This window comes from Carcharhinus amblyrhynchos, chromosome 10 (assembly GCF_965287045.1).
Source record: "Carcharhinus amblyrhynchos chromosome 10, sCarAmb.v2.hapA, whole genome shotgun sequence".
NCBI lineage: Eukaryota > Metazoa > Chordata > Chondrichthyes > Carcharhiniformes > Carcharhinidae > Carcharhinus > Carcharhinus amblyrhynchos.
Window position 1 is genome coordinate 31,338,547 of NC_137333.1, and position 12,037 is coordinate 31,350,583.

A 12,037-nucleotide genomic window follows, 5' to 3' on the forward strand; every position below is an offset into this window, starting at 1 on the left:
TCTGGATGTCCCATGATCATATAAAGTAGTTGTGTTCTATATTATGAATCAAGCACTGCTAGGAGTTTTTTTTTGTTTTTGACTGTATTTCTTATCAATTAAAAATTCAGTGTGGCGTAAGCAAATATTTATTCTGAAGGTGCGGCCCAGTGAAAAAAGTTTAGGAACCACTGAAATAAACTTTAAATAAATGATTCTCTGCTCCAGGAGCAGATTCTGGAACTTAAATAATTACATTTTTTATCAATTACCAGATGCTTCTTCAAGGTAAGATATGATAATCAGAGATAACACCTTGTTGCAAAAGGCAAAAATGCTTTCTAACATTTACAGACTCCTTCAAGCTGCTAGATCCTCAAAAATATATCTTACTGTCTGTTTTGCACTGAGATGTATTCCTGAGCCCACTATCTGTGGTATTCCGTTCACAGGCTGGAATCAGTGATTTTTTGATTTGATTTATTTATTTTTTTCTTTTGATTTATTATTGCCACATGTATTAACATACAATGAAAAGTATAGTTTCTTGCGCACTATACAGACAAAACATATCATTCATAGATAAGGAAACAAAGAGAGTGTAGAATGTAGTGTTACAGTCGTAGCTAGGGCATAGAGAAAGATCAACTTAATGCAAGGTAAGTCCATTTAAACATCTGACAGCAGCAGGGAAGAAGCTCTTCTTGAGTCAATTGGTACGTGACCTCAGATCTTTGTATCTTTTTCCCGAAGGAAGAAGGTAGAAGAGAGAATTCTGGGGTGCATGGGGTCCTTAATTATGCTGGCTGCTTTGCTGAGGCAGCGGGAAGTGTAGACAGAGTCAATGGATGTGAGGCTGGTTTGCATGATGGAATGGGTTACATTCATGACCTTTTGTAGATCCTTGCGGTCTTGGGCAGAGCAGGAGCTATACCAAGCTGTGATACAACCAGAAAAAAATGCTTTCTATGGTGCATCTGTAAAAGTTGGTGAGAGTCGTAGCTGATATGCCAAATTTCCTTAGTTTTCTGAGAAAGTAGAGGCATTAGTGATCTTTCTAAACTATAGTGTCGGCATAGGGGAACGAGGACAGGTTGTTGGTGATCTGGACACCTACTTCGTCCCCATGATGTAGACAGAGGCATGTTCTCCTCTATGCTTCCTGAAGTCAATGACAATCTCCTTCATTTTGTTGACATTGAGGGAGAAATTATTGTTGCTGCACCAGTTCACCAGATTCTCTATCTCATTCCTGTACTCTTTCTTATCATTGTCTGAGATCCCATCCACTACAGTGGTATCATCAGCAAACTTGAAAATCGCATTGAAGGGAAATTTGACCACAGTCATAGGCATATAAGGAGTATAATGGGGGGCTGAGAACAGCCTTGTGGAGCACCAGTGTTTAGGATGATCATGGAGGAGATGTTGTTGCCTATCCTTACTGATTGTGGTCTGTGAGTTAGGAAGTTCAGGATCCAGTCACAGACGGAGGGGCCAAGGCCTAGGCCACGGCGTTTGGAGATGAGTTTTGTGGGAATAATAGTGTTGAAGGCTGAGCTGTAGTCAATAAATAGGAGTCTGACATAGGTGTCCTTGTTATTTAGATGCTCTAGAGTTGAGTGCAGGGCCAGGGAAATGGTGTATGCTGTGAACCTATTGTGGTGGTAGTTGCACAATACGTATTCAATCATGTTGTTACACTGAGAATAATTAGCAAAGAAGGACCTTCTAGTCCATGCACTCACTGCATTCATATTAAGCAAGCTAATCTCCTCCTTGCAGTTCTGGGGATCTACCCTTTCAATTGTCTTGTGTGTCCAGTGGAGAATGAGGCTATTTGGCCATCGAGTCTGCACTATCTCACTGAGAATTCCACCTAATCCCACCCTGCTGCCTTATTCTTGTAACTTTGCACATGATTTCTATTCAGATAACAATCCAAATCCCTTTTGAATACCTCAATCGAACCTTCCTCCACCCTCACAGGAAGTTTGTTCCAGACTCCAGCCACCTCTGGATGAAAGAAAAGATTTTGATTATCTCTTGAAAGGGAGCTGTTTCTCACTATTCACCCTGCCCCTATCTCTCAGCATCTTGAATACCTCTACAAAACCTCCCCTCAGCTTTCTTTTCTCCAGGGAAAACAGTCCCAATCTCTCCAATCTATCCTCAGAGCTAAAGCTATTTATCCCTGAAAGGCCAAAGGCTGCATCATCTTTGGCAAAGAGAGCACATGAAATATTGTACTAATGTGTGAATGATCCTTCATGTAACAGTTCCTTCCAAAGCTTAGTGATCAGTAATTTTCCACCTCATTTCCTGAAGTTACAGTGAGGTTAAGATTTTACGGTCCCTGGCTGCTCTTCAGTACTTGGCCCAACTCGCTATTCCTGTACTGAGAGAATCAGGGAACTATGAGATAGAAAATAGCAGCAGAGTCCAAAGCTGTGCCCAGCCAACATCCACAGACTCAGACATGCGAGCTCTCTTGGATAATGATCAGAAGCAACAACACTATCTAAAATATTTCCTCTCAACTTAGGGTGGCCATAGCCTCACTCAAGTGATTGCTGAAATTTTACTCAAACCATCAATGCTGTCTTTGTTCTACTTTAATTTAGATGCTGTGCCAGAGTACTTAAAACAACTTAAAAATAAAACTAATTAATTTAATAAAAATAAACATGTCCAACAAAGGCAGCAGTATTTGTTTTCAAAAAAGTATACTAAATCTCCAAATAAGTAACCAAATATGCAACCAATCAACTACTGAAGTAAATTTGTCTGCACTGTGTAAATTAAAATGAGTAAAATATTGACACAAAACAGCAAGAAACATTTTATGTTTGATGCACTTTCCATGACTAGAATTACTAATGATGTGGAGATGCCGGCGTTGGACTGGGGTAAACACCGTAAAAAGTCTCACAACACCAGATTAAAATCCAAAAGGTTTATGTGGTAGCAAAAGCCACTAGCTATCGGAGCACTGCCCCTTCATCAGGTCAGTAGGAATTCTTTTCACAAACAGGGCATATAAAGACACAAACTCAATTTAGAAAATAATGATTGGAATGTGAGTCTTTACAAGTAATCAAGTCTTAAAGGTACAGACAACGTGAGCGGAGAGGATGTTAAGCACAGGTTAAAGAAATGTGTATTGTCTCCAGACAGGACAGTAAATGAGATTTTGCAAGCCCAGATAAGTTGTGAGGATTACAGGTTGTGTGACATGAACCCAAGATCCTGGTTGAGGCCGCCCTCATGTGTGTGGAACTTGGCTATCAATCTCTGCTCAGCGACTCTGCACTGTCGTGTGTCATGAAAGCCGCCTTGGAGAACGTTTACCCAAAGATCAGAGGCCAAATGTCTGTGACCGCTGAAGTGTTCCCCAACAGGAAGAGAACATGCTTGTCTGGTGATTGTCAAGCGGTGTTCATTTATCCATTGTCGTAGTGTCTGCAATGTCTCCCCAATGTACCATGATTCGGGACATCCTTTCCTGCAGTGTATCAGGTAGACAACGTTGGCCAAGTTGCAAGATTATGTAACATGTACCTGGTGGATGGTGTTCTCATGTGAGATGATGACATCCACGTTGATGATCCAGCATGTCTTGCAGAGGTTGCTGTGGCAGGAATGTGTGGTGTCGCGGTCACTGTTCTCCTGAAGCACTCCGAAAGCTAGTGGCTTTTGCTACCAAATAAACCTGCTGGACTTTAACCTAGTGTTGTGAGACTTCTTATAGTGTTACTAATGTCACTTGTCTTAGATGGCAGCACTTTTTCTGAGAGTTTTGGCCTTTGGGTAAAATCATGATTGTGCAGATGGTTTGTCCAGGATGAGGCTAGCCCATTGCCCGTTGGGTGTGCTGGTGCCTGGCAGTGGTGAAACTGTAAGCATGCAGGGGATCTCCCCAGCTAAGGTAGCTCAACGATCAGGGTAGCTGATGAGACTGATGCAATTTTTCAAAGCCTTTTTGACTCAGATAAAGCATCAGATCAAGCCTGAGATGGGGGTGCAATGCACTTTCTTGTCATCTTGGATCTTGTTTGTCTCTCTTACGGAGGTCATGAATTAGATTCAATTGGAATTTGGCTTTTGGAGCATGCAATGCTATGGATCTAGGCTTGCCAGGCCCACCCTTTGAATTGGTGTTGTAACTTCAAGAATGGAATGTTTTAAAAAGTTTTATGTTTTTAAAAATGTTTTATGTTTTGAAAAGTTAGAAGAATGGGTGTTTCCATCAGTCAATCATTTAATCTGAGCGAATACTTCGGTGCAGCTCTGAGGGAGTGATATTTTCTCAGGTGTTGTCTTTCACATAAGATTTAAACTGAGCTAACTTCTTTCAGATAGGTGTAAACTTTTTTTGAAGACCAGTAAGTTGTTCTGGTATCCTGGTTAACATTCATGCCTTTACTAATGTCACCAAAAAACAGATTAACCACCTATTTATCTCATTGTTATTTGTGGAAATGCCTGCAGCATTTGATGACAAACAATAGTGGCTATCTCCGACCCCCACACTTTGTCAGCTAAGAGTGTGGGAGCATAAAAATTGGGTGGCTCAATTAATCAACATGAAGTCTGCATTCCTGCCTGTGGCATTTTATCATTGTCAATTTTCAAGATAAATGAGACTCCCATCACAAAGGGCTGGCGGCCCAATTTAAAAGTGAATACCATGGCCTGTTGACATAACTGACACTGCACTATTCCCACTGACAATCAGAAGGTGGTCCCCACAATGGTAAACTTTGTCAGAGAAGCCTTCTGGGAGGCAGAATGAGTCCTCAAGAGGTGATGTTTTTTCATTTTTGGAACATTCCATGAGGGCCAATATCACAAATTCTCCTTCACATTCTGCAAAGAATCCTTGAGCACCTCTAGCTATGATTATTTCTATCCTCCCCTGATTGACATCATCTCTGAAAGCAGCACCCCTCCTTCCACCCACCTCCTCCTCCCTCGCCCTCACACTAACCGTTGCCCCTCCCATCCTCTCACTCTGGCCCCGAATACATCAGGGATGATTTTCTTTGGTTCCCTGAGGAATTTGGTCGTCAACACATAACCCATTCCCACTCATCGACCCTGGCATTGTTCCTGCCAGCTTCAGCCAGAAGACAGGTGTACAAAATTAAAATCTGGCCCAGATGTTAACACCATTTGAGTTTTGCAATATTTCTTTTCACCAGGTGTGCTGCCCTATCTAAGCCACCAACAAGTCAATAAGTTAGACCCAAATTTCAAAGCTAATTCCTTTGATGCTTTGGGACATCCTGAGGAAGTTGAAGATCCTATATAAAGAATAGATTTTTCTTTGTAAGTGGCCGTTGCTCTATTCTGGCCTTTCAAGGAACAAAAGGAGAAAATGAAATGGTCAATATCATAATATGGCACAAACTTCTAAAATATATGTGCTTCTGAATAATTGTGTATCCGCATGCTTTCTCCTCCCATCCAGCCTCCCATCCATTGACTCTTTCTACACTTCCTGCTGCCTCAGCAAAGCAGCTAGCATAATTCAAGAGCCCACGCACCCCGGACATTCTCTCTTCCACCTTCTTATGTCGGAAAAAAGATACAAAAGCCTGAGGTCATATACCAAACAACTCAAAAACAGCTTCTTCCGTGCTGCTGTTAATCTTTTGAATGGACTTGCATTAAGTTGATCTTTCTCTACACCCTAGCCATGACCGTAACCGTACTCTGCACTCTCTCATTTCCTTCTCTATGAACGGTATGTTTTATCTGTATAGCACGCAACAAAGAATACTTTTTGCTGTATGTTAATACATGTGACAATAATAAATCAAATCAAATCAAGATCTCACAAAGTTTATTTCTGTATTATTGTCACAAGTAGGCTTACATTAACACTGCAATGAAGTTATTGTGAAAACCCCCTAGTAACCACACTCTGGCACCTGCTCAGGTGAGGGAGAATTTTGCATGGCCAATGCACCTTGCCAGTCTTTCGGATGTGGGGTAAAACCAGATCACCTGGAGGAAACCCATGCAGATATGGGGACAACAGTCCCTTTTGCTGTTATTCCTACCAAAATGGATGAATGGTAGGAAATTATGGGGAGGATCTGAGGAGGCTATGCAAAAATATAGGTGAAGTGAAGGGGCATAGATCTGGCAAATGGAGTATAATGTGGGAAATGTGAAATTTCAGCATAAAGATGTTGTGTCCTGCACAATCTGGCTTAAAACAGTGAGTTCAGTTCAAAAATTAGTAACTCACTGGTTGTGAAATTGCTTTGGAGCATTTGGTGGATGTGGTAAGGCACTAAACAAATAAATACAAACTCTTTCTTAGGACATTGCGTATAGTTTGTGTTGGCTAATTGAGGAGAATGGAATCTTACCACTTCTCAGATTTATCTCACGTCAGGACCAAAAACATGTCATGAATCAAATATTGTCGCTGGTCGCATTGCATTGTAATCTTATCGCAGTGGTTAATTAACCTCACCTTTTGCTTTCTAATTAAGGACAGTGGATGAGTTCTTGAGGCGGGTGACCCAGTCAAGTGCTCTCAAAATCTGGACAATCAACGGCCTCACTAGGTGAGGTAGGAGCTGTTAAAGCATATCAGAGACTGCAAGGTCCCCTGAAAATGAAGGTGCTCTCTGAAGATTTATCAACATTTCAAAATGAAGAACAGCCATAGCTGGCATCGTTGTGGCTGAGGAACCCCACCACAGGATTTCTGTAGCCATGGCTGTGTCCCTCTGATACTCATGTCTTTAGCATGGGGGGATTTAGAGGAGGTATTGTTGGCCCTCCACTGCAACCTGCCACCACATTATCCTCTGGCTTCAAGTTCATCGGGATGGTTGGGGAGCGGGGGGGTGGGGGGGGGGGGGGTGCAGATGCTGTCTGACACTGGCTGGTTCCAACAGTGCCATCTTGCCGGACTAATTAGTCCTCAATTGGCTATCTGCTGCTGTCGGGTGTGGCAGCTATTGTCACATTCAACTTGGTTTCAGAAAGTGTTCAAAGGCAGGAATGTGTTGGGGATGTGACTTAGTGTACTATCTTCAGATTCTGCACTCAGTTCCACTTCCATATACTTATTTCTGTGACATCAAAAAGAATTTGCCCCCAAAATCTGGCCAAATTACTAGTGCATTTGTTAATAATAATTAGAGTTCAAATCAAATAATCCTATAAATAAAAGCAAAATGCTAGTGATCTGAAATAAAAGCAGAATGCGCTGGGAAAACAGGTCTAGCAGCATTTTTGGAGAGTGAAACAAGTGTCCATTAGGGCACTTTCAATTATGACTTCAGTCAACAATAAACTTTCTGAAATAATTCTCTGGTAACCAATTTGGTCAGACACGTGTTTCGTGAATTCAGCATGCCAGACTGCTATAAACTAGTTCAATAAATCTTAACTGCAAAGCATTTCATAACCATTCATAGCAATAAATTAAAACCAGTTCAATGTCAACTGATGCAATGTGTTTTTCACAGGAACTTCTTTGCAGGATTAATGTAAGTCTACTTGTGACATTAATAAATAAAAACTTCAAATAAACTCCAAAATATCATCATGAACATCTAAAAAAAACAAAAGCTCCAGTTTGCAAACAGCATGGCACAAGCTGAAGATGATGGATATGACCTTTTTTTAACACTTTGTGAATGTGACCTTCACAGAGAATTTAAAGAAAAAAACACCTTTGCCTGAAATGTGCGTATTTCGTGGTTTTAACATATCAGGAGTTTGCTGGTGGTAGCAATCTGAATAAATTTTCTGTATACTCAGCCAGAGGATGGTTTACGTGAATTTTAGTATAATATAGTTGGGGTTAGCAAGTATGTTTCATTCCTACCATAAATGAGCAGAGCGCCGAGAGTAAGCTGGATAGTCACAAACGCCATTCTGTGAGAAAACACAACACATATTTCATCGGGTAAGTTTTTACACGCCGCAAAACAATGTCAGAACTGAGCAGATGCATCCAGTTGCTGCCCCATAGACTGGGTAAAGCTGCTTCACCTGGTATTGAGATGCGGTACAAAGTTGCTCACTTACCCTGATTGTCTGCTGGAGCACGGACAGAAGGATCTGTCTGATGCTGAACCGAGGTCTCACTCCGGGGACTCCAGGCTCAGCTGCCCATTGCCTTTGGCACTGTCCCCACCTCCGCCCCTTCATTCATAAAGACCTAGCAATAATATCACTCGTACTTCCCTACTTCATGCAGCTCAACGGTTCTCCAGGCGGCCAAGGCAACTCTGGCACATAACCGTGTTGGAAATTCTTCTGGGCTTTTTTTCGGGGGAGTAATGTTGTTACTGTTTGCCGGAATTAATGGACAGCAGGTGAATAGTTCAGATTCGAAGCAGTTTTTTCGAAAGAAAGAGCGTGTATTGAGATAACATATTTCGCCAGCTCTAAGTATCTGCGAACCATGCACAGACAAAACAGCAATGCCCACAATCACTCTAATAATGTTAATTAAGGGATAAACATTGACCAGGGCACAGCGGAGGATATCACCCTGCTCTTCTTCAAGTACCGCCATACCCTTACCGTCAACCAAAGAAAGTGAACTCAGTTAAAAATCACTCAAACAATGGCACCCCGGATAAACCATCACTCCCTCAGTGCTGCATCATCACACCTTATGTGCTCAAATACCTGGGGTAGGATTTAAACCATAACCTATTATTTGAGAAGCAAGTGAGGCAAAAGGCCCAGGAAAGCTGCAAACTGTGTTCATGCTGTAATGATGGATGCCTTTGCAGCAAAATGACATTTCCCAGGAATTTCATTTCCCACAGTAAATCTGATCTTAAACTTTAGGAAATTTCTGATTGAATATCTGTTCATGGTCCATCATGCTTTTATTGCATGGTGTACGTATAAAAGTAGGTCAGTCTTGTTAAAGCTGTGAAGAACATTGGTGAGGCCACACCTATAGATAGTTTCACTCTCTTTAAGGAAGGATGTACTTAACATAAGAACATAAGAAATAGGAGCAGGAGTAGGCCATCTAGCCCTTCGAGCCTGCCCCGCCATTCAATAAGATCATGGCTGATCTGTTGTGGCTCAGTTCCACTTTCCCGCCCTCTCCCCATAACCCTTAATCCCCTCTCTTATCAAGAACCCATCAACCCGCTTCTTAAAAATATTTAGCGAGGCAGCCTCCACCACTTCAACGGGCAGAGAATTCCAGAGATTCACCACCCTTTGAGTGAAGAAGTTCCTCCTCAACTCCGTTCTAAACCGCCTCCCCTTTATCTTGAGGCTGTGCCCCCTAGTCCTACTGTCTTTTTTGAGCGGGAAGAGTCTCTCCACCTCTATCCTATCCATCCCATTCATCATCTTATACGTCTCAATGAGATCTCCCCTCATTCTTCTAAACTCTAACGAGTACAAGCCTAGTTTATTCAGCCTCTCCTCATAGCTCAATCCCCTCAACTCCGGTATCAGCCTAGTAAACCTCCTCTGCACTCCCTCCAGGGCCAAAATATCCTTGCGCAGGTGCGGCGCCCAAAACTGCACACAGTACTCCAGCTGCGGCCTCACCAATGCCCTATACAGCTGCAGCAAGACCTCCCTACTTTTATATTCAATCCCCCTCGCTATGAAGGCCAGCATCCCATTCGCCTTCCTGACCACCTGCTGCACCTGCAAGCTGGGTTTTTGCGACTCATGCACAAGGACCCCGAGGTCCCTCTGCACCGTCGCCTGCTGCAGTTTTTCGCCACGTAAGTAATAGTCCTTCCTACCATTCTTCCTACCAAAGTGGACCACCTCACACTTGCCAACATTAAATTCCATTTGCCATTTCCTGGCCCATTCGCCCAGCCTATCTAGATCCTTCTGCAGACTCTCCACACCTTCCGCACAATTTGCCTTTCCCCCAATCTTGCATCCAAGGCAGTTCAGATGGGGTTCATGAGGTTGCTTCTGAGAATGGATTCTCTTCTGAAGAAAGGTTGGGCCTATAATAATTAGAGTTTAGAAGTACGAGTGGTGATCTTATTAAAACATATGAAATGAGGGAATCTAGAATGGGGGGGGGGCATAGTTTCGAAATAAGGGGTCTCCCATTTAAGATAGAGATGGGAGGAAGGGAAGATTTCTTCTCTCGGAACTTGTTAATTTTTGGAAGTCTCTACCCCGCTGGACACTTGATAATTGAATATATTCAAGGATGAGTACACCAGTTTTCTACCTACATGGGAGCAAAGGGCTATGGTCTATGGGGGTGCAGGACAGGCGGAAAAGCGGACATTGTATTCGCAATAAAGTGGATGAACTTGCAGCGTGGACCAGTACCTGGGACTTTGATGTTGTGGCCATTTCAGAGACGTGGATAGAGCAGGGTCAGGAATGGATGTTGCAGGTGCCGGGGTACAAGTGCTTTAGTCGGAGTAGAGAAGGAGGTAGAAGGGGGGGTGGAGTAGCATTATTGGTCAAGGACTATATCACAGTGTCAGAGAGGAAGTTTAATGAGGATTTGTCTGTTGAGGTAGTATGGGCAGAAATTAGAAATAGGAGAGGAGAGGTCACCCTGTTGGGAGTCTTTTATAGACCTCCAAAAAGTTCTAGAGAGGTTGAGGAAAGGATTGCAGAGACGATCCTGGTTAGGAGTGAAAGTAATAGGGTAATTGTTATGGGGGATTTTAACTTTACTAACATTGATTGGAATAGCTATAGCTCTAGCTCGTTAGAGGGGTCAGTTTTTGTTCAAAGTGTGCAGGAAGGTTTTTTAACTCAATATGTAGATAGGCCAACTAGAGGTGAGGCTATATTGGACTTGGTGCTGGGAAATGAGCCAGACCAGGTGCTAGACTTGGAAGTTGGTGTGCTTTTTGGTGATAGTGACCACAATTCGGTTACGTTCACCTTAGTGATGGAAAGGGATAGTCATGAACCTCGGGTCAGTAGTTTTAGCTGGGGGAAGGGTAATTATGAGGCCATTAGGAGAGAATTAGGAAGCATTGGTTGGACTAGGAGATTACAGGGACTAGGAACGTCTGAAATGTGGAGTTTTTTCAAGGAGCAGCTACTGTGGGTCTGTGATAGGTATGTCCCTGTCAGGCAAGGAGGAATTGGTAGGGCTAGGGAACCGTGGTGCACAAAAAAAGTTGATTTGTTGGTTAGGAAGAAGAAGGAGGCTTATGTTCGGATGAGGCTTGAGGGCTCGGGTAGTGCAGTAGAAAGCTTTAGATTGGCTAAGAGGGAGTTGAAGAGGGAGTTAAGAAGGGCTAGAAGAGGGCATGAGATGACTTTGGCTGATAGGATTAAGGAGAATCCTAAGGCGTTCTATAGGTATGTCAAGAATAGAAGGTTGGTCAGGGCAAGATTAGGGCCAGTTACAGACAGTAGGGGGAAGTTGTGTGTGGAACCGGAAGAGATTGGAGAGGCATTGAACCATTATTTCTCTTCGGTGTTCACGCAGGACGATATGAATGTAGCTGAGGAGGTCACTGGGGTGAAGGGGTGTAAAATAGAAAGTATTGTAGTTGATACAGAGGATGTGTTGGATATTCTAGATGGGTTGAAAATAGATAAGTCCCCTGGTCCAGACGGGATTTACCCTAGGATTCTATGGGAGGCAAGAGAGGTGATTGCAGAGCCACTGGCTCTGATCTTCAGGTCGTCGTTGGTCTCTGGTATAGTACCGGAAGATTGGAGGACAGCGAATGTTGTCCCATTGTTTAAGAAGGGGAGCAGAGACTTCCCTGGGAATTATAGACCAGTGAGTCTTACTTCTGTAGTGGGCAAGGTTTTAGAAAGAATTATTAGGGATAGGATTTATAGTTATTTGGAGAGTAATGAATTGATTAGAGATAGTCAGCATGGTTTTGTAGCGGGAAGGTCGTGCCTTACTAACCTTATTGAGTTCTTTGAGAAGGTGACCAAAGAGGTGGATAGGGGTAAGGCAGTAGATGTGGTATATATGGATTTTAGTAAGGCGTTTGATAAGGTTCACCATGGTATGCTTCTGCAGAAAATGCAGATGTATGGGATTGGTGGTAATTTAGGTACTTGGATCAGGAATTGGTTAGCAGAT

At 42.8% G+C, this 12,037-nt stretch overlaps 1 protein-coding gene across 2 annotated transcripts in view; it reads right to left on the minus strand.

The window, feature by feature from the left end:
* The window catches only part of LOC145348860 (uncharacterized protein C3orf85-like), a 52,667-nt gene that overhangs the window by 39,056 nt on the left and 1,574 nt on the right, over nt 1–12,037 (minus strand). The window contains exons 1-2 of one of the 2 annotated variants that reach the window (XM_080196871.1): nt 8,041–8,156; nt 7,838–7,887 (exon numbers count right to left, since the gene is read on the minus strand). In XM_080196871.1, coding sequence (XP_080052997.1) covers nt 7,838–7,886 — 49 coding nt within the window. In that variant the 5' untranslated portion in view covers nt 7,887; nt 8,041–8,156. Of the gene's footprint in view, nt 1–7,837; nt 7,888–8,040; nt 8,157–12,037 lie in introns of those variants that run through there. The other variant, XM_080196872.1, reaches the window with a different exon arrangement.